This window comes from Ahaetulla prasina, chromosome 2, assembly GCF_028640845.1.
Source record: "Ahaetulla prasina isolate Xishuangbanna chromosome 2, ASM2864084v1, whole genome shotgun sequence".
Classification (NCBI taxonomy): domain Eukaryota; kingdom Metazoa; phylum Chordata; class Lepidosauria; order Squamata; family Colubridae; genus Ahaetulla; species Ahaetulla prasina.
The window spans coordinates 12,394,323-12,419,255 of record NC_080540.1 but is presented as its reverse complement, the minus strand read 5'-3'; the positions used below and the strand labels follow the sequence as shown (position 1 = coordinate 12,419,255).

Sequence of the window (24,933 nt, the reverse complement as noted above, 5' to 3'; positions counted from 1 at the left end):
AATCGCAAGGGCTGGGCTCATTCCATAGTCTCAACTCTCAACCAAATAATCACATTTAGCAGAGGGTTTGAATCCCTGCTGCTCGGGATAAAATGAGATGGGGCAGTCAGTGGGTCAGTCCCATTGTATGAAAGAGGTGACGCAGCTTTACTTTAACAGGAGGGCTTTCGAATCAGGCTTTTAATTGTGCAGTGGCTTTGCCCCATTGACAGATTTTATAAAGAGTCCAGAGACTGCATTGTCTCCTGTCTATAGGATTTCCTATACCTGTGATGGTGAACCTATGGCACTGCAGAGCCATCTCTCCGGGCATGCCAGCCGACGCCCATTGCTCTTCCGGGTTCCAGCCCAGGTGGTCTTTGCGCATGCAGGAGCGCCAGAAACTGGAGGAGCAGCTCCCTGGCGTGCATGCGCCTGCCAGGAAGCTGAACTTCCTGTTTCTGGAGCTCCCGTGCGTGCGCGCCGGGGAGCTGCTCTTCCGGTTTATGGCGCCTGCATGTGCGCACTCCCCTTTCGGCAGTCGGTACTGAAAAGGTTCGCCAACACTGTCTTATACCTTCTCCTGCCTTTTTTCTTATCCCTGGAAAATGATTAAGAAAGGAAAAGCTGATACAGGTAGTCCTCAACTTATGACCACGGTTGAGCCGAAAATTTATTTTGTTAAGTGAGTTTTGCCCCATTTTACGACCTCTCTTGCCACATTTGTTAAGTGAAAGGCTGCTGCCGTTAAATTATTAACACGGTTGTTAAGTGAAACTGCCTTCCCCATTAACTTTGCTTTTCAGAAGGTTGCAAAAGGGAATCACATGATCCCGGGATCAGAGGTGGGTTTCAGCAGGTTCTGACCAGTTCTGGAGAACCGGTAGCGGAAATTTTGAGTAGTTTGGAGAACCGGTAGTAAAAATTCTGACTGGCCCTGCCCGCATCTATTCTCTGCCTCCCAGTGGTGGGTTGCCTCCCGGATTGGACCGGTTCTATAAAACCAGTAGTAAAACCGGCGGGAGGCTCCGCCCACTGACCCGAACGTCATCAAAAGCAATCTGCGCATGCACAGAAGCTTCTGCAAGTGGAGCACGCACGCGGGCACAGTGCAAACCAGGAGTAAAGGTAAGTAGAACCCACCCCTGCTGCCTCCCAAGTCCCAGCTGATCAGGAAGAAATGGGGATTTTGCAGTAACCTTCTCCTGGATTGGGGAGGGAAAGGAGATTTTACAGGATCCTTCCCCTGCCACGCCCATCAAGCCACACCCACAGAACCGGTAGTACAAAAATTTGAAATCCACACTGCAACCATCATAAATGTGAGTCAGTTGCCAGGTGTCTGAATTTTGATCATGTGACCGTAGGGATGTTGCAACGATCATAAGTGTGAAAAATAGACCCTGGTGTGGAAGAGGTTGTAATATTGAAGGGAGGGTGCATTCTGGGCACTAACAGGCCAAATACTTCATATTCTGACTGAGGAACTCATAGCTAAGTAAAATAATCTGGTTGATCTTGTTTGGATCTGAATAGTGCTGAGATGGAAGTTGTCAGCCCTCGTCAGGAGATGAAACCAGGAATTCAACTCTACAACAAGGCTAAAAGTACAGGTAGTCCTCGACCTACGACCACGATGGAACCCCAAATGTCTGTTGTTAAGTGAGACATCTGTTAAGTGAATTTTGCCCCATTTTACGATCTGTCTTCCCATAGATATTAAGTGAATCACTGCAGGGGTAAAGTTAGTATCTATTCTATTGGCATCCTTCAGTCTCAAAAGTATCGTGCTCTGGAAACAGCATCTAGTGTGGCTAAAAAGGCCAATTCGAGAGTGGCAATCCCTTCCACACTGAGGGCAGATACTTTCTGTCCCCTACCCAGCCCCCAGATTTCGCTGGTTCCGGGACTGCCTCTTTGCCTCAGCCTGCCGAACAAATGTCTCTTCGGATTGGAGAAGGCCATGCTGCGTCTTTAGCCTCCAAGCTGAACGATCGGAGGTCAAGGTTTCCCAGTTGCTAATGTCCATTCCCAGGGCCTTTAGGTCCCTCTTGCAGATATCCTTATATCACAGCGGTGGTCTCCCTCTGAGGCGTTTTCCCTGCACTAGTTCTTCATACAGGAGATCTTTCGGAATCCGACCATCAGCCATTCTCATGACATGCCCAAGCCAGCGTAGACGTCGCTGTTTCAGTAGTGTATACATGCTAGAAATTCCAGCACGTTCCAAGACTGCGCTATTTGGAACTTTGTCTGTTATAAGTCGAGGGCTACCTGTGCTCTTCTTGAGCTGGTCTATAAGAACAGAATCTTGCAGGTCTAATTGCCCTCCCCCTTCTTATACTCCAGTGAATTAGGGAGGTCTCTTGTTTGAGCCATTTTCCAATGTTATCTGGGCATTCAGGACTTAAAATGTTTTAATCTTTCTTGTATTGACAACAGAGCCTGCATATGTCTCTCAAAGTCATCTTTCTTATCTCTGCAGAGGCTCTCCAAGACTAGATTGGGAGTCAAAACACACATTAGATGTAAGCCAGGGGTGGGCTTCAAAAATTTTAGCAAGGGGTTCTCTGCCCAGTTGCTGGGTGGGTGTGGCCATGGCAGGCATGGCCTAGTCAGCCTCCTGCACCACGGTGGGGAGAGGGGGGTGGTTTTTTTTGTTTTTTTTTATTTATTTCTTTTTGTCACAACAGTATACACAAACAATTGTCATAGATAAAACAACATATCTTGAAGAAATATATATATATATATATAAGTAAAAAAATATGCAATAACTATATTAATTTGATATAATGAAGTGAACAATAGGACAGGAACGGTAGGCACTTTTGTGCTCTTATGCACGCCCCTTATAGTCCTCTTAGGAATGGGGTGAGGTCAATAGTAGACAGTTTTTGGTTGAAGATTTTGGGATTTTGAGTAGAGACTATGGAGTCAGGTAATGAGTTCCAAGCATTAACAACTCTATTACAGAAGTCATATTTTCTGCAATCAAGTTTGAAGTGGTTGACATTTAGCTTGAATCTGTTTTTTGCTCTTGTAATATTGCGATTGAAGCTGAAGTAGTCAGGCTCTGGAGACTTTCCTCGAGGCTCCGGGAGGGTGAAAACGCCCTCCCCAGGCTCTGGAGGCCCTCTGGAGACCGGAAACGGGCCTGTTTCTGGCCTCCCCGAACTTCCGGTAGGCCCATTTTTCGCCCTCCCTGAGCCTCCGCGCATGCCCTGCACTTACCTGCATCCGAAATGGGCCGCGTGGGGATTCCTGAGAGGGGAGGAGAGGAAAGGGGTGGGCAGGGCCAGCCAGGAGTGGGATTTGGGGGTTCTCCGAACTGCACAGAATCTTAGCTAGAGGTTCTCCCAACCCCCTGTGAGCCCCCAGCAGCCCACCCCTGGCTGTGGCCAATTCAGCATTGCAGCCAAGAAAATTCCAGGGATGTGTCCATAAAATCACAATTCAAAGGAGTTGTTCCTTTTTTTAAAAAAAGCTTACAGGCTACCGCTAATATTTATTATTCTTTTTTAAGACCAGCCAGGCCTTGAGATCTAACGCTGAGCTCTAAACCCAGTCCTCCATCCACAGTAAGGCTACGTGTCCTAAGTAATCAGGTTTAACGATTGACAAATGAGTCTCTGGCTTGTTTGTCGATCACTTCTTGTCAGTAGCTTATGCAGCCATCATGTTTCATTTTTGGGACGCTGCTCTCCTTTCATTAAACCAGGAAGTGAAGATGGAATGATTTCCTTTCTATTGCCTCTCTGACAGCACAAGTAAATCAAGTAAACCCTGACAATACACTTCTACAAAGCCCCAAAGAATGAATTCACATAATACCACCTGACAGCATTTCTTCTCACAGGTGTTGGATGAAAAGTAATATAAATTTCGCACAAGTGAAGGAAGCTTTTCCTTTGCCACCATCAAAGCCTTGAAAAGCATGAACGATTCCAGCTTGTCGTGGAATACAAAGCACCCTTCCACCTTTATTGGTACCATTCCACTATCTGATGTGCTCAAGATGTCCGATGCAAGCCGAACCCATTTGAAAGGGACTGACTTGAACTGCAGTGTTCTGACCTAAGGCTCCCTTAACAAGCAGGAGGCAGGAATTACTGGCAAAACCTCTTTTATTTACCCGAAATGACAGCAAGGTTTGTCCAAAGAAGTTTTTCAAAGGAATATTTCTCAACACATCTTATTTCTTTTGGCAAGCTGCCTGTAAGTTGTTTCAGGGATGAAATGTAAAATTTGTTACTACCGGTTCTGTGGGAATGGCTTGGTGGGGCGGGGGTAATGTGACGGGGTCGGCGGAAGAGGTTGTAAAAAAATGCTTTTAAAAGCCTGTGATGATCAGGCTTTTAAAAGCCTTTTTAGGCTTTTAAAAAAATTTTTAAAAAACTTTTAAAGAGTTCTGACGATCCCAGCTGAGCCGCGTGATTATCAGAGGCTTTTTTTTTATTTTTAAAAGCATTTTTTCGGCCAAAGAAAAAATGCTTTTAAAAGTAAAAAAAAAACCAACCTCTGATGATCGCACGGTTCAGCTGGGCATGGGCGGGGGTGGGGGGGGGCAGGGATTTTTGCTACCGGTTCTCCGATCCACCGCCACCATTGCTATTGGATCGGGCGGTCCGGTCCGAACCGGGAGCATTTCACCCCTGAGTTGTTTCCAACCACAGTACAAGGCAAAACTTGGCACAGAGCCTCTCAGAGTCACGGAATGAACAAATTGTTTCCTGCAAAAGCTCCCACTCCCTGTTCACTCCTCTTTTATTTCCTATGGGAGGGGCCAATCACCTTCAAGATGTGGCTTTACTCCCAAGTTGACCCTGCTTTCTTAATTGTTCTTGTCTTCTGGCAGCTCTGTGCATGCGCGCACTGGGAACAGGCTCCAGCTGTTCCTCTACCTCACTGCTGTCTAACTCCCTCTCTGCCTCCGACACGGAGCCCTCATCCAAGCTTTCCCCAGCCTCCAAGACTGGCCCAAGTTCCTCCCCAACCTCCTCACTGACCAATTCTGCTGCCAGCTCTGCTGGCCACCGGCGGGCCACAACATGGAGAAATCAAAGAAGGATTGCTGTAAAACAAAAAGATGAAATGGAAGAAAGGCAACCCTGAACAAGTTTAAATCTATCAGGATAAAGAATGAATTACAGTGAAAGATATATATATATCTTTCACTATATATATATATATATAGTGAATATACTATATATATATATATATATATATATATATATATATATATATATATATATATATATATATGATTAAAAGTAAAGAAATTAGAATTTGAGGGTAGAAGAAGAAGTTATTTATATAATGAGCATAGAAATATTAAGCTATGATTAAAAAATCCATAAAAGGAATATTTTGGCAGAAATTGTAACTATGTAAAAAGTATTTAAGGGACACGGTGGCTCAGGGGCTAGGACACTGAGCTTGTCGATCGAAAGGTCGGCAGCTCAGTGGTTCGAATCCCTAGTGCTGCCGTGTAACGGGGTGAGCTCCCGTTACTTGTCCCAGCTTCTGCCAACCTAGCAGTTTCAAAAGCACGTAAAAATGCAAGTAGATGGGAAGGTAACAGCGTTCCGTGCGCCTTTGGTGTTGAGTCATGCCGGCCACATGACCATGGAGATGTCTTTGGACAGCGCTGGCTCTTCGGCTTTGAAATGCCCCTAGAGTCGGCAACGACTAGCATGTATATGCAAGGGGAACCTTTACCTTTACCTTAAAAAGTATTTGGATATGACAAGTTGTATAAGACAGAGGTCTCCAACCCTGGCAACTTGAAGCCTGGCGAACTTCAACTCCCAGAATTCCCCAGCCAGCAAAGCTGGGAGTTGAAGTCCTCCAGGCTTCAAGTTGCCAAGGTTGGAGACCCATGGTATAAGATATGGTATGGTCAATACTCTGTTCATAAAATATGTGGGGGTGTGTGTGAAAGAAAAACACCAATAAAACTTGATTCAAAAAAAAAACAAAACCATGGAGAAATCATGAGTACCTTGCTACTCATCGTTAATTGGTTCCGGAAGCTGTGATGAATTCCAAAAACAAATGAGTACCAAACATTTTTCCCCCCATAAGGGATTATATTAGTGAATTGCAAGGCAGCCAACACCAACATGTTCTAGCTTGTGCATTGACTATTAAACAATCAATGAGTACCAGGACAAAATTTTCACATCAAAATGACTTGAGTACCAAATTCGGTGAGTTTCAAAGCCGTTGGGTACCAAGATGCCACTGTATTTTCAAACTTACTTGCTGTCTCTATGACAGAGGCTGCGATGTAAAGGGATGTTCCAACAAGGTCCTGCAGGGGGCGCCCCACTTTCTCAACAAGATCGCGGTGCCTCAAAATAAGCGAGCCCTCACCGTCCTCGATCTGAAACGGGGCAAATTAGGAAGGTGTTAAGGTCTAAAAATCACATCTGATATATGCATATTACCACAGACACCGAAACATGATGTTTGGGAAGGGGAAGACCAAAAAGGAAGGATCCAAATTTTGTGGGCCTGTTTGGTGCAATTGCTGGAGGGCTATGGTAGTGATGAAGACCAAATATTCATTTGTTTGTTTACTTCAGGGATACCTGTAGAGAGAATAGGTAGTGCTCAAATTATGACCATAATTGAGTCTTGAATTATAGCCATTAGTTCTTGCAGACATTGAGCATTGAGCATTGACTGGACCCAATTTTATGACCTTTTTTGCAGTGGTTGTTAAGCAAACACTGGTTATTCAGCGAACGGTGTGGTCATTAAATGAACCCAGTTTACCTAATGGGTATTTTTTTCCCTGAAACCTGAGGTCAGTGGCGAAAAACATCAAAAATGGCAGTCACAGGATTGCGGGAGGCTTCAAATGGCCACAAAAGTGAACTGGCTGCCCTTTTGGTTGCCCAAAATGTGATCATGTGACCACAGGGGGAAGGGGTGAGTATGCAGCCATTGTAGCTTGAAAATTGGGTTATGAGTAGTTAGGGGGATCTGTTGTAATTTTGGCTGAGCAGCCAGTTCTATGTCAAAGGCTTCTGTAAGAAAGATTCGCCCTTAAATCTTTTTCATTTTATTGTTGTTTTAGTTTTATAAGTGGTTTTTGTTCTTGGCTATAGGCCACCCAGAGTTGTTATTTTTTTTAAAGATATACATTTTAAGTAAATAAATAAACAGGGATCCAAAATAACTGGAGGAAAACTGCAAATCAGTTGTTGAAAACTGCAAATAGAGAATGGTTAGCAATTTGTTAGCATTCTCTGTTTTACCTCCAATCAGTTTGCCCCTACTTCTACACTGTTTCAAGTTTCAAGTTCCCTCATTCAACCTGGACTTTTGAGTGAAGGGATTGTTTCGAATGAAGTCAAAGCAATACAGGTAGTCCTTGGCTAACAACTATTCATTTGGGGATGGTTCAAAGTTACAACGGCACTAAAACAGGGAGTTGTGACAATGGTGGGTTTCAAATTTTTTTACTACCGGTTCTGTGGGTGTGGCTTGGTGGGTGTGACAGGGGAAGGATACTGCAAAATCCCCATTACCTCCTGATCAGCTGGGACTTGGGAGGCAGAGAATAGATGGGGGTGGGACCAGTCAGAATTTTTGCTATCGGTTCTCCGAACTGCTCAAAATTTCCGCTACTGGTTCTCCAGAACTGGTCAAAACCTGCTAAAACCCACCTCTGACTTATGACTATTTTTCACACTTGCGACCTCGTGAGGATGTGATCACGTGATCAACATACAGACGCTAGGTAGATGGCCTGACAGTTGCACCAAAAAGAATGACGTATCCCTGTTTTCCACGCTGACTACCACTGTGGCATCCCCGTGGTTGCGTAATCAAAATTAAGACACTTGGAAACTGACTCATGGTTATGATGCTTGCAGTGACTGGAGGTCAGGTGATCATCTTTTGTGACCTTCTGACAAATCCCAAGTCAATGGGGAAGCTGGATTCACTTAACAACTGGGTTACTAACTCAACAATGACAGCAATTCACTTAACCTCTGGGGCAAGTAAGGTTGTAAAACGGGGCAAAACTGACTGGTCAACTTTCTTAGCAATGGAAATTTTGGGCTCCATTCTGGTTGTATACTGTAAGGGGTAATATTAAAGAAGAATATTAAAGAAGAGACAAAGATGAACACCTGCAAATATAAATTTAAAATACATTTAAAATGAAATATTTAACCGGCCAATTTAAAACTAAAATGGTCAAACGACCGATATAAAACCCTAAACTATAAAATTATAAATAAATTAATACAGTTTAAAATTCAATTAAAACTAAGTTAAACTAAAATATCAAATTAAAATAAATATTTAGGCTAGTCCCGCTTGATTGAATAGCAGAGTCTTCAGTTCCCACTTGAAGATACGGAGGTCGGGAAGTTGGCGTAACCCAGGAGGTAACTCATTCCATAGGGTCGGTGCTGCCACAGAGAAGGCTCTCCCCCTGGGGGTCACCAGCCGGCACTGTTTGGCTGATGGCACCGGAGCAGGCCCGCTCTGTGGGAGCGCACAGGTCGTTGGGAGGCTATCGGTGGCAGTCATGTGCTAAGCGCACACTATTTAAATAAAATTAATTCATAAACATTTTTTTAAAAAAACTATTACATTCGTCCCATCTCGGTCCACAAAAATGCATTCCTGCAGGGAAGGATATATCAAATGTGGGAGTTGTAAAATGAAATCTGATCAGCTCCTATCTTGTTTGGCTTCAGGAAATCATTAAAAACAGAATTGTTTAAGAAGGCTCCTGATTTATAGACGTCGCCATCTATTTTTGTTGCTGTTTGGTTGATGGTTTTATGATTTTAGTTGTGGTTTAATTTTTGGGAAGTTTAGGGGTGAAGCTGCTGAAAGTTTATTGATTGTAACTGTATCGTGGACATTTTTCGTTTCTGATCTTGTAACCTGGAGTCACCATTTGTAAATGTGGATGGTTATATAAATTTGTTTAATAACTAAATAGTAAAAAAATAAACCTGCTGAAAGTCTTTCTGTTGCAGGCAGGCAAAAAATAAAGAAAGGAAAGGGGAAGGGAGAGGAAAGGAAAGGGGAAAGTAAAATAAAATAAAGTAAAGAGTAAAATGAAGTGAAGTGAAGTAAAGAAGTAAAGTAGTAAAATAAAAGTAAAAGTAAAGTAAAATAAAGTGTAAAGTAAAGTGCAAAGTAAAGTAAAGAGTAAAGTAAAGAGTAAAGTAAAGAGTAAAGTGAAGTAAAGTGAAGTAAAGAAGTAAGGTAAAAGTAAAAGTAAAAGTAAAGTAAAGTAATCTCTGTTCCCTTACCGGGATTTGAAATTTCAGTCCTGAGATATAAACCTTTTCCTTGTTCTCACCAATCACACCAAATCGCACATACGCTGTGCCGGTGATCCCTTTCCCATAGAAAAAACTGTTGGAGAAGCCAAGGGGGAAAAAAAGAGATTAACTTTGGAATAAAAAGCTGTGGATAACCAGATTTTAAAAAAGGTCCATCCCCCCACTGCATCCTCATGATGTTGCCTTCATCTAATCCACACCCTGAAGTGATCTTTCAGATTGATTTATGTGATATCAAGTTGATATCTTAGCAACCCCACCGTTAGATTTCTCTCCATGAGGATCTGTCCCTAACCTGGTCCTTCAGGTTTTGCAGCTGTGTCCCCATCACCACTATAACTGACTCTGTCCACCTTTGGTTGTTCTCTTCTCCTCTTTCCTTCCACCTTTTCAAGAATTAGAAACTTCCTGCTGGAGAGTTAGAATTATGCCATCTGGCTGCTGCTAATTTTCTTTAATCAAACTATGTTACGGTTCCTGTCCTATTCATTCCTTTCATTATATCCAATTAATATAGTTATTACATACTTATGCTCACTTATATGTTTATATTATTTAGTTATTTTCATGCTTATGCTTATACATACTGTTGTGACAAAATAAATAAATAAAAAATAAATATGTTATGACATACTCCTTTTTTTGCAGTGTATAATCTTTAAGATACCTAAGAACAAGACACTAGAAATATTAACCTTCCCTTCCCTTCCACCAATCCACACATCTTCCTCCTTCCTTTCCTTTCCTTTCCTTTCCTTTCCTTTCCTTTCCTTTCCTTTCCTTTCCTTTCCTTTCCTTTCCTTTCCTTTCCCCTTTTCTTCCAGTCTGTCATTTGCACCTCTATAACTGTCTGGTTCGGTTCTGCAACCAACAAGAAAAACACAGACTTCAGAGGATAATTAGAACTGCAGAAAAAATAATTGCTACCAACCTGCCTTCCATTGAGGACCTGTATACTGCACGAATCAAGAAGAGAGCCGTGAAAATATTTGCAGATCCCTCGCATCCTGGACATAAACTGTTTCAACTCCTACCCTCAAAACGACGCTATAGAGCACTGCACACCAGAACAACTAGACACAAGGACAGTTTTTCCCCGAAGGCCATCACTCTGCTAAACAAATAATTCCCTCAACACTGTCAGACTATTTACTGAATCTGCACTACTATTAATCGTTTCATAGTTCCCATCACCAATCCCTTTCCACTTATGACTGTACGACTATAACTTGTTGCTGGCAATCCTTATGATTTACATTGATATATTGACCATCAATTGTGTTGTAAATGTTGTACCTTGATGAACGTATCTTTTCTTTTATGTACACTGAGAGCATATGCACCAAGACAAATTCCTTGTGTGTCCAATCACACTTGGCCAATAAAAAATTCTATTCTATTCTATTCTATTGACCATCAATTGTGTTGCAAATGTTGTACCTTGATAAACGTATCTTTTCTTTTATGTACACTGAGAGCAGATGCACCAAGACAAATTCCTTGTGTGTCCAATCACACTTGGCCAATAAAATTCTATTCTATTCTAATCCACACACCTTCCTTCTTTCCTTTCCTTTCCTTTCCTTTCCTTTCCTTTCCTTTCCTTTCCTTTCCTTTCCTTTCCTTTCCTTTCCCCTTTTCTTCCATTAATCCACACACCTTCATCCCTCCCTCCCTGCCTCCCCTCCCCTCTCACACTCCACCATAACATCCACGTTGTCATCTAAAATTTTGAGAACCTTCTGACCTATTTTGCATCTATTTTTTCTAGGCTTATGATGAGAATGACAATTCAGCTCCCCCCAAGGAAAACTGCCTTCATTTCATGCTTGCAGTTGTCAGTTGCCTTACTTTGGATTCCAGCTATCTCTGAAAACTTTAGCAGTCTGAAAATATCATGGTTAGTGAATCCACTGAATAAGAAGGACTTGCTTACTTAGCCTGAATGTTAATTTGCAAGTTAGATGTTTGCTGTCCAGTGACCAGGATGTATTTCTGCTCTGGGACAATCTTCACCTCAAAATGAGGCAGGACTGATGATGAGAATGACAATTCAGCTCCCCCCAAGGAAAACTGCCTTCATTTCATGCTTGCAGTTGTCAGTTGCCTTACTTTGGATTCCAGCTATCTCTGAAAACTTTAGCAGTCTGAAAATATCATGGTTAGTGAATCCACTGAATAAGAAGGACTTGCTTACTTAGCCTGAATGTTAATTTGCAAGTTAGATGTTTGCTGTCCAGTGACCAGGATGTATTTCTGCTCTGGGACAATCTTCACCTCAAAATGAGGCAGGACTGATGATGAGAATGACAATTCAGCTCCCCAAGGAAAACTGCCTTCATTTCATGCTTGCAGTTGTCAGTTGCCTTACTTTGGATTCCAGCTATCTCTGAAAACTTTAGCAGTCTGAAAATATCATGGTTAGTGAATCCACTGAATAAGAAGGACTTGCTTACTTAGCCTGAATGTTAATTTGCAAGTTAGATGTTTGCTGTCCAGTGACCAGGATGTATTTCTGCTCTGGGACAATCTTCACCTCAAAATGAGGCAGGACTGATGATGAGAATGACAATTCAGCTCCCCAAGGAAAACTGCCTTCATTTCATGCTTGCAGTTGTCAGTTGCCTTACTTTGGATTCCAGCTATCTCTGAAAACTTTAGCAGTCTGAAAATATCATGGTTAGTGAATCCACTGAATAAGAAGGACTTGCTTACTTAGCCTGAATGTTAATTTGCAAGTTAGATGTTTGCTGTCCAGTGACCAGGATGTATTTCTGCTCTGGGACAATCTTCACCTCAAAATGAGGCAGGACTGATGATGAGAATGACAATTCAGCTCCCCAAGGAAAACTGCCTTCATTTCATGCTTGCAGTTGTCAGTTGCCTTACTTTGGATTCCAGCTATCTCTGAAAACTTTAGCAGTCTGAAAATATCATGGTTAGTGAATCCACTGAATAAGAAGGACTTGCTTACTTAGCCTGAATGTTAATTTGCAAGTTAGATGTTTGCTGTCCAGTGACCAGGATGTATTTCTGCTCTGGGACAATCTTCACCTCAAAATGAGGCAGGACTGATGATGAGAATGACAATTCAGCTCCCCCCAAGGAAAACTGCCTTCATTTCATGCTTGCAGTTGTCAGTTGCCTTACTTTGGATTCCAGCTATCTCTGAAAACTTTAGCAGTCTGAAAATATCATGGTTAGTGAATCCACTGAATAAGAAGGACTTGCTTACTTAGCCTGAATGTTAATTTGCAAGTTAGATGTTTGCTGTCCAGTGACCAGGATGTATTTCTGCTCTGGGACAATCTTCACCTCAAAATGAGGCAGGACTGATGAGAGAAAGGAAGAGATAGAAAATTGAGTTTCACCAACGATCATCCATACTGTATCTTTGATCTGCGTGAAAACAATACCCCCATCCCGTTAAAGACCTTGGAGTTTTCATGTCAAATGATCTAAGTGCCAAAGCCCACTGCAACTACATAGCAAAAAAAGCTCTAAGAGTTGTAAACCTAATTTTGCGTAGCTTCTTTTCCAAAAACACCACACTACTAACCAGAGCATATAAAACATTTGCTAGACCAATTCTAGAATACAGCTCACCTGTTTGGAACCCTCACCACATCTCTGACATCAATACAATTGAACGTGTCCAGAAATATTTTACAAGAAGAGTTCTCCATTCCTCTGAAAACAACAAAATACCTTATCCCACCAGACTTGAAATCCTAGGCTTAGAAAACTTGGAACTCCGTCCCCTTCGACAAGACCTAAGTTTAACTCACAGAATCATCTATTGTAATGTCCTTCCTGTCAAAGACTACTTCAGCTTTAATTGCAATAATACAAGGGCAACCAATAGATTTAAACTTAATGTCAACCGCTTTAATCTAGATTGCAGAAAATATGACTTCTGCAACAGAATCATCAGTGCTTGGAATACTTTACCTGACTCTGTGGTCTCTTCCCATAATCCTAAAAGCTTTAACCAAAAACTTTCTACTATTGACCTCACCCCATTCCTAAGAGGACCATAAGGGGCGTGCATAAGCGCACAAACGTGCCTACCGTTCCTGTCCTATTGTTTTTCTTTTCTTCTTCCTATATATGTTTATATGTGTATATACTATATAATCTTTTTGTATGATGTTGTGACAAAATAAATAAATAAATAAAATAAATAAACAATACTTTGCTCCTGTTTCAAGCAGAAAACAATACTCTAATCAAGGAACCATCCAGGAGAAAACCGCACATCCCCAATAACTCTGGCAGGACAGGGAGCAAGCCTCACACTTATTAGCATTGATGATATTACCTAGTCAGGTAATGAAACATCTACAAGCAAACAATCAAGTTCACGGACTATTGAGCACTCCACAGTTCAATCTTGGGCTACAAATATTCTCTTCTTTAATAAAAAAAAATGTTTAATGAAAAAAAGGACTAGGAGTGACATGATAACAATGTTCCCATATCTAAGGGGCTGCCACAAAGAAGAGGGAGTCGAGCTATTCTTCAAAGCGACAGAAGGTGAGACAAGAAACAATGGATGGAAACTAATCAAGGAGGGAAGAAACCTGGAACTAAGGAGAAATTTCCTGACGGCAGAATTAATCAGTGGAACAACTTGCCTCCAGAAGTTGTGAATGCTCCAACACTGGAAGTTTTTAAGAAGAGATTGGACAACTGTTTGTCTGAAATATTATAGGGATTCCTTCCTGAGCAGAGAGTTGGACTAGAACAGGGGTCTCCAACCTTGGCAACTTTAAGCCTGGAGGACTTCAACTCCTACCCTCAAAACGACGCTATACAGCACTGCACACCAGAACAACTAGACACAAAGACAGTTTTTCCCGAAGGCCATCACTCTGCTAAACAAATAATTCCCTCAACACTGTCAGACTATTTACTGAATCTGCACTACTATTAATCGTTTCATAGTTCCCATCACCACTATAACTGACTCTGTCCACCTTTGGTTGTTCTCTTCTCCTCTTTCCTTCCACCTTTTCAAGAATTAGAAACTTCCTGCTGGAGAGTTAGAATTATGCCATCTGGCTGCTGCTAATTTTCTTTAATCAAACTATGTTACCGTTCCTGTCCTATTCATTCCTTTCATTATATCCAATTAATATAGTTATTACATACTTATGCTCACTTATATGTTTATATTATTTAGTTATTTTCATGCTTATGCTTATACATACTGTTGTGACAAAATAAATAAAGAGTAAAGTGAAGAGAAGTGAAGTAAAGTGAAGAGAAGTGAAGTAAAGTGAAGAGAAGTGAAGTAAAGAAGTAAAGTAAAGAGTAAAGTGAAGTAAAAGTAGTAAAATGTAAGTACCTTTTTGAGGTCAGTCATAACTTGAATAGTTGCCAAGTTACCAATCGTAAGTTGGGGACCATTTGTATCCGAAGCCCTTTAGATCAGCGGTCCTCAACTTTTATGGCTTGGCGGCCTGGCTGGGAAGGGAGAGGGGAACCGAGCCAGGTGAGCAGCAGACTGGCACACACACGCATGTGTGCACAGCTTGACTTTCGCAAGTGACGGGCCAGAGCGGGTGTGTGCATGCACTTGCACACCCACCCACTGCTTTTGCAGTGTATAATCTTTAAGATACCTAAGAACAAGACACTAGAAATATTAACCTTCCCTTCCCTTCCATCAATCCACACATCTTCCTCCTTCCTTTCCTTTCCTTTCCTTTCCTTTCCTTTCCTTTCCTTTCCTTTCCCCTTTTCTTCCAGTCTGTCATTTGCACCTCTATAACTGTCTGGTTCGGTTCTGCAACCAACAAGAAAAACACAGACTTCAGAGGATAATTAGAACTGCAGAAAAAATAATTGCTACCAACCTGCCTTCCATTGAGGACCTGTATACTGCACGAATCAAGAAGAGGGCTGTGAAAATATTTGCAGATCCCTCGCATCCTGGACATAAACTGTTTCAACTCCTACCCTCAAAACGACGCTATAGAGCACTGCACACCAGAACAACTAGACACAAGGACAGTTTTTCCCCGAAGGCCATCACTCTGCTAAACAAATAATTCCCTCAACACTGTCAGACTATTTACTGAATCTGCACTACTATTAATCGTTTCATAGTTCCCATCACCAATCTCTTTCCACTTATGACTGTATGACTATAACTTGTTGCTGGCAATCCTTATGATTTATATTGATATACTTTTTTTATTTTATTTTATTTTATTTTATTTGCATTTATATCCCGCCCTTCTCCAAAGACTCAGGGCGGCTTACACTATGTCAGGCAATAGTCTTCATCCATTTTGTATACTATATACAAAGTCAACTTATTGCCCCCCAACAATCTGGGTCCTCATTTTACCTACCTTATAAAGGATGGAAGGCTGAGTCAACCTTGGGCCTGGTGGGACTTGAACCTGCAATATTGCAAGCAGTTGCTGTTAATAACAGGCTGCATTAGCCTGTTGAGCCACCAGAGGCCCTCTACTACTCTACTGACCATCATTTGTGTTGTAAATGTTGTACCTTGATGAAGGTATCTTTTCTTTTATGTACACTGAGAGCAGATGCACCAAGACAAATTCCTTGTGTGTCCAATCACACTTGGCCAATAAAATTCTATTCTATTCTAATCCACACACCTTCCTTCTTTCCTTTCCTTTCCTTTCCTTTCCTTTCCTTTCCTTTCCTTTCCTTTCCTTTCCTTTCCTTTCCTTTCCTTTCCTTTCCTTTCCTTTCCTTTCCCCTTTTCTTCCATTAATCCACACACCTTCCTCCTCTCCTCTCCCCTCCTCTCCTTCCATTAATCCACACACCTTCATCCCTCCCTCCCTGCCTTCCCTCCCCTCCCCTCTCACGCTCCACCATAATACCCACGTTGTCATCTAAAATTTTGAGAACCTTCTGACCTATTTTGCCTCTATTTTTTCTAGGCTGATGATGAGAATGACAATTCAGCTCCCCCCAAGGAAAACTGCCTTCATTTCATGCTTGCAGTTGTCAGTTGCCTTACTTTGGATTCCAGCTATCTCTGAAAACTTTAGCAGTCTGAAAATATCATGGTTAGTGAATCCACTGAATAAGAAGGACTTGCTTACTTAGCCTGAATGTTAATTTGCAAGTTAGATGTTTGCTGTCCAGTGACCAGGATGTATTTCTGCTCTGGGACAATCTTCACCTCAAAATGAGGCAGGACTGATGAGAGAAAGGAAGAGATAGAAAATTGAGTTTCACCAACGATCATCCATACTGTATCTTTGATCTGCGTGAAAACAATACTTTGCTCCTGTTTCAAGCAGAAAACAATACTCTAATCAAGGAACCATCCAGGAGAAAACCGCACATCCCCAATAACTCTGGCAGGACAGGGAGCAAACCTCACACTTATTAGCATTGATGATATTACCTACTCAGGTAATGAAACATCTGCAAGCAAACAATCAAGTTCACGGACCATTGAGCACTCCACAGTTCAATCTTGGGCTACAAATATTCTCTTCTTTAATAAAAAAAAAATGTTTAATGAAAAAAAGGACTAGGAGTGACATGATAACAATGTTCCCATATCTAAGGGGCTGCCACAAAGAAGAGGGAGTCGAGCTATTCTTCAAAGCGACAGAAGGTGAGACAAGAAACAATGGATGGAAACTAATCAAGGAGGGAAGAAACCTGGAACTAAGGAGAAATTTCCTGACAGCAGAATTAATCAGTGGAACAACTTGCCTCCAGAAGTTGTGAATGCTCCAACACTGGAAATTTTTAAGAAGAGATTGGACAACTGTTTGTCTGAAATATTATAGGGATTCCTTCCTGACCAGAGAGTTGGATTAGAACAGAGGTCTCCAACCGTGGCAACTTTAAGCCTGGAGGACTTCAACTCCCAGAATCCCCCAGCCAACAAAGCAAAGCTGGCTGGGAGATTCTGGAAGTTGAAGTCCTCCAGGCTTAAAGTTGCCAAGGTTGGAGACCCCTGGACTAGAAGACCTCCAAGGTCCCTTCCAGGTGGCATTATACCTGGGGCAGGATAGAGCTTGCCAGTAGAGCTTGCCAATAGATAGATATAGTTTCTTCCTGCTTCCTCTGTATATTTCGGAACAGAACCAGAGTGCAGCCTATCTCAGAACCTACCATATTTTTTCACCTCAAACTCGGTGGTTGTGTTGTAACCCTGTGCACGGACAAAGTTGGCCGTGATGGTCCAAATGCCAGGCCTGAATAGGAGAGAAACGAGAACAAAAAGGAAACCTTAGCTGTGCATAGAAATGTAAGTACCTTTTTTGAGGTCAGTCATAACTTCGAATAGTTGCCAAGTTACCAATCGTAAGTTGGGGACCATTTGTATCCGAAGCCCTTTAGATCAGCGGTCCTCAACTTTTATGGCTTGGCGGCCTGGCTGGGAAGGGAGAGGGGAACCGAGCCAGGTGAGCAGCAGACTGGCACACACACGCATGTGTGCACAGCTTGACTTTCGCAAGTGGCGGGCCAGAGCGGGTGTGTGCATGCACTTGCACACCCACCCACTGCTCGTGCCGCCCTGTTCCAAATAGGCCACGGCCTGGCAGTGGTCCGTGGTCCAGGATTGGGGACCCCTGCCTTAGATAACACAAACATTGGAAACTTCTCCAACCCAGGTAGTGTTGCTACAGTAGATCTGAATTTGTTTCTCCCCATCCAGGTTCTAAAAGTCTCCTGGCTTAATAACTAGAATGGGACAACTAGAATGATGTTTTAAATAGTGTTGTTGTTGTTAGTTGCGAAGTTGTGCCCGACCCATCGTGGCCACATAGACATCTTTCCTCCAGGCCTTCCTGTCCTCTACTATCCTCTGGAGTCCATTTAAGCTCATGCCTACTGCTTCAGTGACTCCATCCAGCCCTCTCATTCTCTGTTGTCCCTTTCTTCTTTTGCCCTCAATCTTTCCCAGCATTAGGCTCTTCTCCAGTGAGTCCTTCCTTCTTATTAGGTGGCCAAAGTATTTGAGTTTCATCTTCAGAATCTGGCCTTCTAAAGAGCAGTGAGGCCTTTCCTCCAGGCCTTCCTGTCCTCTGCTATTCCCCGGAGTCCATTTAAGCTCACGCCTGCTGCTTCAGTGACTCCATCCAGCCCTCTCATTCTCTGCCGTCCCCTTCTTCTTTTGCCCAATCATTCCCAGCATTAGCAATGCTGGGAATTAAATAGTAGACTTGATTAAATACATCTGAAATAATTGCACGGTTTAGGATTGCCGGACCAGAGTAAAAAAAATCCCAATTTCACCCTTCAACATCACTGCATTTGTGTTTCGGGAAAAGCTGGCCGTCGCAATCCTTAGTGAAACTTACTCAGCCACATCAGGAATTGACAGATGGTCATTTATGACAGATTTAAGTGCGGTGCGTTCAATCTTCTTGACCTGAAATCCCCGTGGATTCTGAGGGAGGGAAACAGGAACACAGTGAGTGAATGTCATAAAGTAAAAGGTGTTCAAAGTAGCAAGTTTCCCATGTATAATGCTCCAATTAGTATATTCTTCTTTTTTAAAAAAAATGTTTTATCAGGTTCTGCTTCACAGCGAATTCTCTTGCTCATTACCTTCACAGTGATAACAACGGGATTATTGGTGGGCCGTAACTTGTGATCCAGAGGGAAGACTCGGAAGTTCACTGGAACAAATGAAGGAAAGTGGAGCGTAAGAGAAAGAAGGGAGCGAGGCTCTAAGGCAGTGGTTCTCAACCTTTATAGTGCTGCGACCCCTTTAATACAATTCCCCACGATGTGGCGACCCCAACTGTAAAATTATTTTCGTTTTGAATTTATCGCACCTGAAGCCGTATTGGTAGCGATCTGAACTGCTTGCGATTGCCTTGAGGACGGAGGCATTAAAGCGGAGATTCCTCCCCTATTAAGTTTATTGCGCCTGAAGCCAGATTAGGCTAGCGATTGGGAGTGATTGCAGCTGACTTGAGAGGGAGACATCAGAGCAAAGATTTCTCTCTTTTTTAATTCATCGCGCCAGAAGCCAAATTCGGCTAGCGATTTGAAGAGCCTGTAGCTGGCTTGTGGAGTCAACCATTGGAGCACGATTCTTTGATTCGCAAGTATACTTCCCATATTTCCGATGGTCTTAGGCGACCCCTGGCAAATCTTCATTCGACCCCCAACGGGGTCGCGACCCACAGGTTGAGTACCACTGCGCTAAGGCCTCTGGTGGCTCAGACTGCTAAGACAGTCTGTTATTAACACAGCTGCTTGCAATTACTGCAGGTTCAAGTCCCACCAAGCCCAAGGTTGACTCAGCCTTCCATCCTTTATAAGGTAGGTAAAATGAGGACCCAGATTGTTGGGGGCAATAAGTTGACTTTGTATATAATATACAAATGGATGAAGACTATTGCTTGACATAGTATAAGCCACCCTGAGTCTTCGGAGAAGGGCGGGATATAAATGCAAAAAAAAAAAAAAAGGCAAATCCAGAACCTACTTTACAGGGTGGTTGTAGTAGGGAAAATAGGAGGTTGAGATCATTAAGTGCTATATGTACACCACCTTGAGTTGCCCTAGAGCAGGAGTCTGAAACCTTAAACACTCAAAGAGCCATTTAGGTCCATTTCCCACAAAAAAAAAACAACCCACCAGGAGCCACAAAACCTGGCTGTGCGTGGTCAACTCCACGTCACTCACTCCCACCCAGTCACATGACCATCTAGCCATGCCTACTCAGCTGATTCTTAGGGTAGAGAACCGGTTGTTAAAAAACACTGGGAACCACAAAACCCTTTTCTCTCTTTCTCTTTCTCTATCTCTCTATCTCCCCCCCCGTATCTCTCTCTCTCTCTCCCCACCCCCTCTCTGTAGCTCTCTATGTCTCTGTCTCTCACCCCTCTCTGTATCTCTCTCTCTCTCTGTGTATCTATGTCTCTCTCTCCACCATTCCCCCCCACTCTCTGTATGTCTCGGATTTCCAAGGCCAGGCAAGGAGTGACTGGGAGGGGAGGGAAAGGGGTAGGGCCAGCCAGTGATGGGACAGGGAGTTGCAGTGTAGGGCCCAAACAGCCACATGCGGCTCTGGAGCCGCAGGTTGCTGACACCCGACCTAGAGATTTACTAATGACAACTAGTGGTGAAGGCACCAGGTTAGAAGCCAGGAGACGGTGAGTTCTAGTTCTGCCTTAGACATGAAAGATGGCTGGATGACTTTAGCCCAGTCACAATCTCTCATCCCAACCCACCTCACAGGGTTATCGTTGTGAGGAAAATAGGAAGAGGAGGAGTATTGTGTCTGTTTGCCAGCTTGACTGGCGAAAACTAATGAAGGCAGGATATAAATAAATAAATAAATAGTTAAATAAATAAATAAATAAAATGTTGAGTAATACAGGTAGTATTCGACTTATGACCACAATTGAGCCCAAAGCAAGGCGGTTGTTAAGTAAATTCTGATCCATTTTACGACTTTTCTTGCCGCAGTGGTTAATGGCTGCAGTGTAATTGTTAAATTAGTAACCTGGTTGTTGAGTGACTCTGTCTTCTCTATTGACTTTCCTTGTTAGAAGGTCACAAAAAAGGGGATCATGTGACCTAGAGACACTGCAACTGCCATAAGTATGAGTCAGTTGCCAAGCATCAGAATTTTGATTGTGTGACCATGGAGATGCTGTCATGGCCATAAGTGTGAAAAACAGTCACAAGTGGCTTTTTTTCAGTGCGCTTTTAACTTCGAATGGTCACTAAATGAACAGTTGTAAGTCGAGGACTACCTGTAATTGCACAACCTCAGTAATTGGGAAGTGAACGTATATTTCTATCTGTATAAGCTGCCTCGTTGTTAAATAAAAGTGGGTTGTTTTTTTAAAACAGGATAAACGAAAAGAACAGAGCAAGGTGCGTGTGAGGTAGGCTCACCCTTTTGCTGGGGGGTGTAAATTGGCTTGTCAGTCTGTAGCAACAGGTAACCCTCTCGGGCACTCCAACGCAGGTTGAGGGTTTGAATGTTCCTGGGGGTGTTGAGCTGAGAACTGTAGGCTACCAGTTGGATGTAGCGGTTTCGTCGCTGGGACCTCAAACCGCAAAAGTCAAAAAACTGCTGTGTCATCTGCATGAATGAAAACAGTTAGACCTGAGAGCAAACGATACCTTCTGGAGAATAGACTAGAATAAGAGAGTTGGAAGGGACCTCGGAGGTCTTCTAGTCCAACCCCCTGCTCAGGCGGGAAACCCTATACCATTTCAGAGAAATGGTTGTCCAATCTCTTCTTAAAAACTTTCGGTGTTGGAGAATTCACAACTTCTGGAGGCAAGTTGTTCCACTGGTTAATTGTTCTAACTGTCAGGAAATTTCTCCTCAGTTCTAGGTTGCTTCTCCCCTTGATTACTTTCCACCCATTGCTTCTTGTTCTATCATTGCTTTGGAAAACAAGTTGACTCCCTCTTCTTTGTGGCAGCCCCTGAGATATTGGAACACTGCTGTCGTGTCTCCCCTAGTCCTTCTTTTCATTAAACTAGACAGACCCAATTCCAGCAACCGTTCTTCATATGTTTTAGCCTCTAGTCCTCTAATCATCTTTGTTGCTCTTCTCTGCACTCTTTCTAGAGTCTCAATATCTTTTTTTACATCATGGTGACCAAAACTGAATGCAGTATTCCAAGTGTGGCCTTACCAAGGCATTATAAAGTGGTATTAACACTTCACGTGATCTTGATTCTATCCCTCTGTTTATGCAGCCTAGAACTGTGTTGGCCTTTTTGACAGAGAGGTAAGAGAACAGATGACATAGAACAGGGGTCCCCACTCCAGCCCCTGGGCTGCAGCCCACTACTGGACTGTTCAAAACCAGACAGTGGAAGAGATAGGCAAGCCACATGTGTGAAGCTCCACTTGCGCGAGGGCTAAAATGGCTGCTGCGAGCGCGAACACCCTCCACTCAAGTGCGAAGCTCCACTTACACGCATGCTGGGCCAGTTGGAATACATTACACATTGAATTATATATTGTCAGAGAATTATACATTGTCAGAATTATACATTGTCAGAGAAATTCTGATATCAAAATAGGGAAAGGGGGACCTTTTCCCACTACAGTATGTCTATATCAGGGGTCTCCAACCTTGGCAACTTTAAGACTTCTAGACTTCAACTCCCAGAATTCCTCAGCCAGCAAAACTGAAGCTGAAGCTGAAAGCTGAGTTGAAGTCCACAAGTCTTAAAGTTGCCAAGGTTGGAGACCTCTGGTATACATGCATATATACAAAAGGAGTCTGAAGCCAATGTTTTTCTCCTCCCCCACCCCATCCTACACTTCTCTCTTTTCCCCTTTTCCTCCCTTATTTTCCCATCGTTTTTATTTTCCCTTCTACTTCTATATTTTATATCTTGAAGAACTAATAAAGTATAAAATGCAAAGAGTCAACTGCAGAGTTCCCCATATTGTAACCCAGTGTTTCTCAACCTTGGTGAGTTTAAGCTGTATGGACTTCAACTCCCAGAATTCCCCAATCAGGTGACTAGAGAATTCTGGGAACTGAAGTCCATACAGCTTAAACTCGCCAAGGTTGAGAATCACTGCCATAGCCCATTGTCTCCACATATTAATATGAACACTTCATGTGAACTTGATTCTATCTCTCTGTTAACGCAGCCTAGAACTGTGTTGGCTTTTTTTTGGCAGCTGCAGCACATGGCTGGCTCATATTTAACTGACTGTCCACTAGGACTCCAAGATCCCTCTCACAGTTACTACTATTGAGCAAGGTACACATCTACGGTAACTGTGCATTTTGTTTTCCTTGCCTAAATGTGGAACCTTATTTTTAAAATTCCCGCTTAGCAGCAAAATTTGTTTTGTTTATGCCTCACAGGTGTTTTGCAGAATTCAGTGGGGAAAAAAAATCCCTTTATGGATTTTAGCATCCTGGGAAGAGAGATAAATCCCAGTGTAATAATCCTCATCTACTGAATACAGATAAAGGTAGACAATAAAAGCATTCAGAAAAGCAGGTCATATCTCTGTAAATGGCTGTTAGCATTTGTGTGAAAAGCAGAACTTTCCCCTTGATCACCGAACAGGGATCATTATGTCAATTTTTATTACCCATTTACTGGAACTTCAGGCTATTTCAAGGCAGCATTTCCCTTTTTTCATCTTTCCAAGCCTTTCCCCCACATGCACAATAAATACTTCTTTTCCCATCAACTTCCTCCTTCAAGTTCTGCATGGCAGTTCCAGGCTGGTACAGTGATTCTTAGCTGTCAGCATCCAATTCGGAAAACAACAACAACAGATCACAGTTCCGTCTCTGTTCCTTGTCAATCTGTGACTTGTTGGTATCAGCAGATTGTTTCATAGGCCATCTTAAGAGCAACAGCTGATCATTCGGCCAGCCAGTGTTTTCAGAAGTCCAGGAAGAGCCTGCAGAAACTCTATTGCTAATCTTTAATTCTGGCTTGAAGAAAACGGCTGGTTGGCAAACTATAGTTTGTCCCAAACTAGGCAGTGAAGAGGAAAGAAATGATGCATCTGAACTTGAGGATTTCATATCTCAAGGAAGCCAGATCTTGTCTTAGCCTGATTTTATAATAGAGTAACTGAGTTGGAAGCAGGGGGTGAAATGCTCCCGGTTTGGACCGGATCGCCCAATCCATTAGCAATCTTGGCTGGTGGTTTGGAGAACTGGTAGCAATCGCGGTGTGAAGCTCTGCCCACCCACACAGCTGTCATTACTTTTGGTTTTAACCAGGAAGTAATGTGTTTTGTACCCACTGCGCATGCGCAGAAAGGTTTTGCGCATGCGCAGAGGGTGTACGTGAGCGAAGCAAGCGGTAGCGAAGGTAAGTGGAACCCACTACTGCCCTGTACCATTTCAGAAATGTGGTTGACCAATCTAGACTAGAATAAAAGAGTTGGAAGAGATCTTGGAGGTCTTCTAGTCCAACCCTCTACTCAGGCAGGAAACTCTATACCATTTCAGACATGTGGTTATCTAATCCCTTTTTAAAAACTTCCCAGTGTTGGAGCATTCACAACTTCTGGAGGCAAGCTGTTCCACTGATCAATTGTTCTAACTGTCAGGAAATTTCTCCTTAGTTCTAAGTTGCTTCTCTCCTTGATTAGTTTCCATCCATTGCTTCTTGTCATGCCTTCAGGGGCTTTGGAGAACAGGTTGGCTCCCTCTTCTTTGTGGCAGCACTTTTGTTAAATTTGCCACAAAAGTAAATTGAGATATTTGCACTAAGCCATACCTTTGGGCCCGAGCCAAAATCTGAGCCTTTTTGTGACCCTCAGAGCTCATCCTTGGCTATGCATCCAGAAATAAGAAACAAAATACATGCAATTATGCTCCTGATTGGAAAAAAAAATCAATATATTCCTTAACAGTTTCCCTCAAAGTACCAAACAAACAGGTACCAAGCACCTAGATTGCAATCCCATGACCATGGGGACGCTGCAATGGTCATAAGCATGAGGACTGGTCATTAAGTCACTTTTTCAATGCTATCATAACTTTAAATAATTCATAAACAAATAGTCATTAAGGGAAAATGTAAGCTTTCACCCAAACCTTGCTATGTAAAACACAACATGTGGTATCACAGAACATGTTGAATCAGCTTCCCCCTAGTCTGAGTATCCTCCAGATGTGTAGACGTTCACTTCTAG

General features: G+C 42.7%; 1 protein-coding gene across 1 annotated transcript in view; it reads right to left on the bottom strand.

The window, feature by feature from the left end:
- LOC131192516 (complement C4-like) overlaps nt 1–24,933 on the bottom strand; it is a 118,000-nt gene that overhangs the window by 77,120 nt on the left and 15,947 nt on the right. Inside the window, exons 3-9 of the mRNA XM_058171725.1 lie at nt 21,183–21,372; nt 18,873–18,943; nt 18,623–18,711; nt 17,430–17,512; nt 16,400–16,496; nt 9,273–9,378; nt 6,244–6,367 (exon numbers count right to left, since the gene is read on the bottom strand). Of these exons, the coding sequence (XP_058027708.1) occupies nt 6,244–6,367; nt 9,273–9,378; nt 16,400–16,496; nt 17,430–17,512; nt 18,623–18,711; nt 18,873–18,943; nt 21,183–21,372 (760 nt within the window). The remainder of the gene's footprint in view (nt 1–6,243; nt 6,368–9,272; nt 9,379–16,399; nt 16,497–17,429; nt 17,513–18,622; nt 18,712–18,872; nt 18,944–21,182; nt 21,373–24,933) is intronic.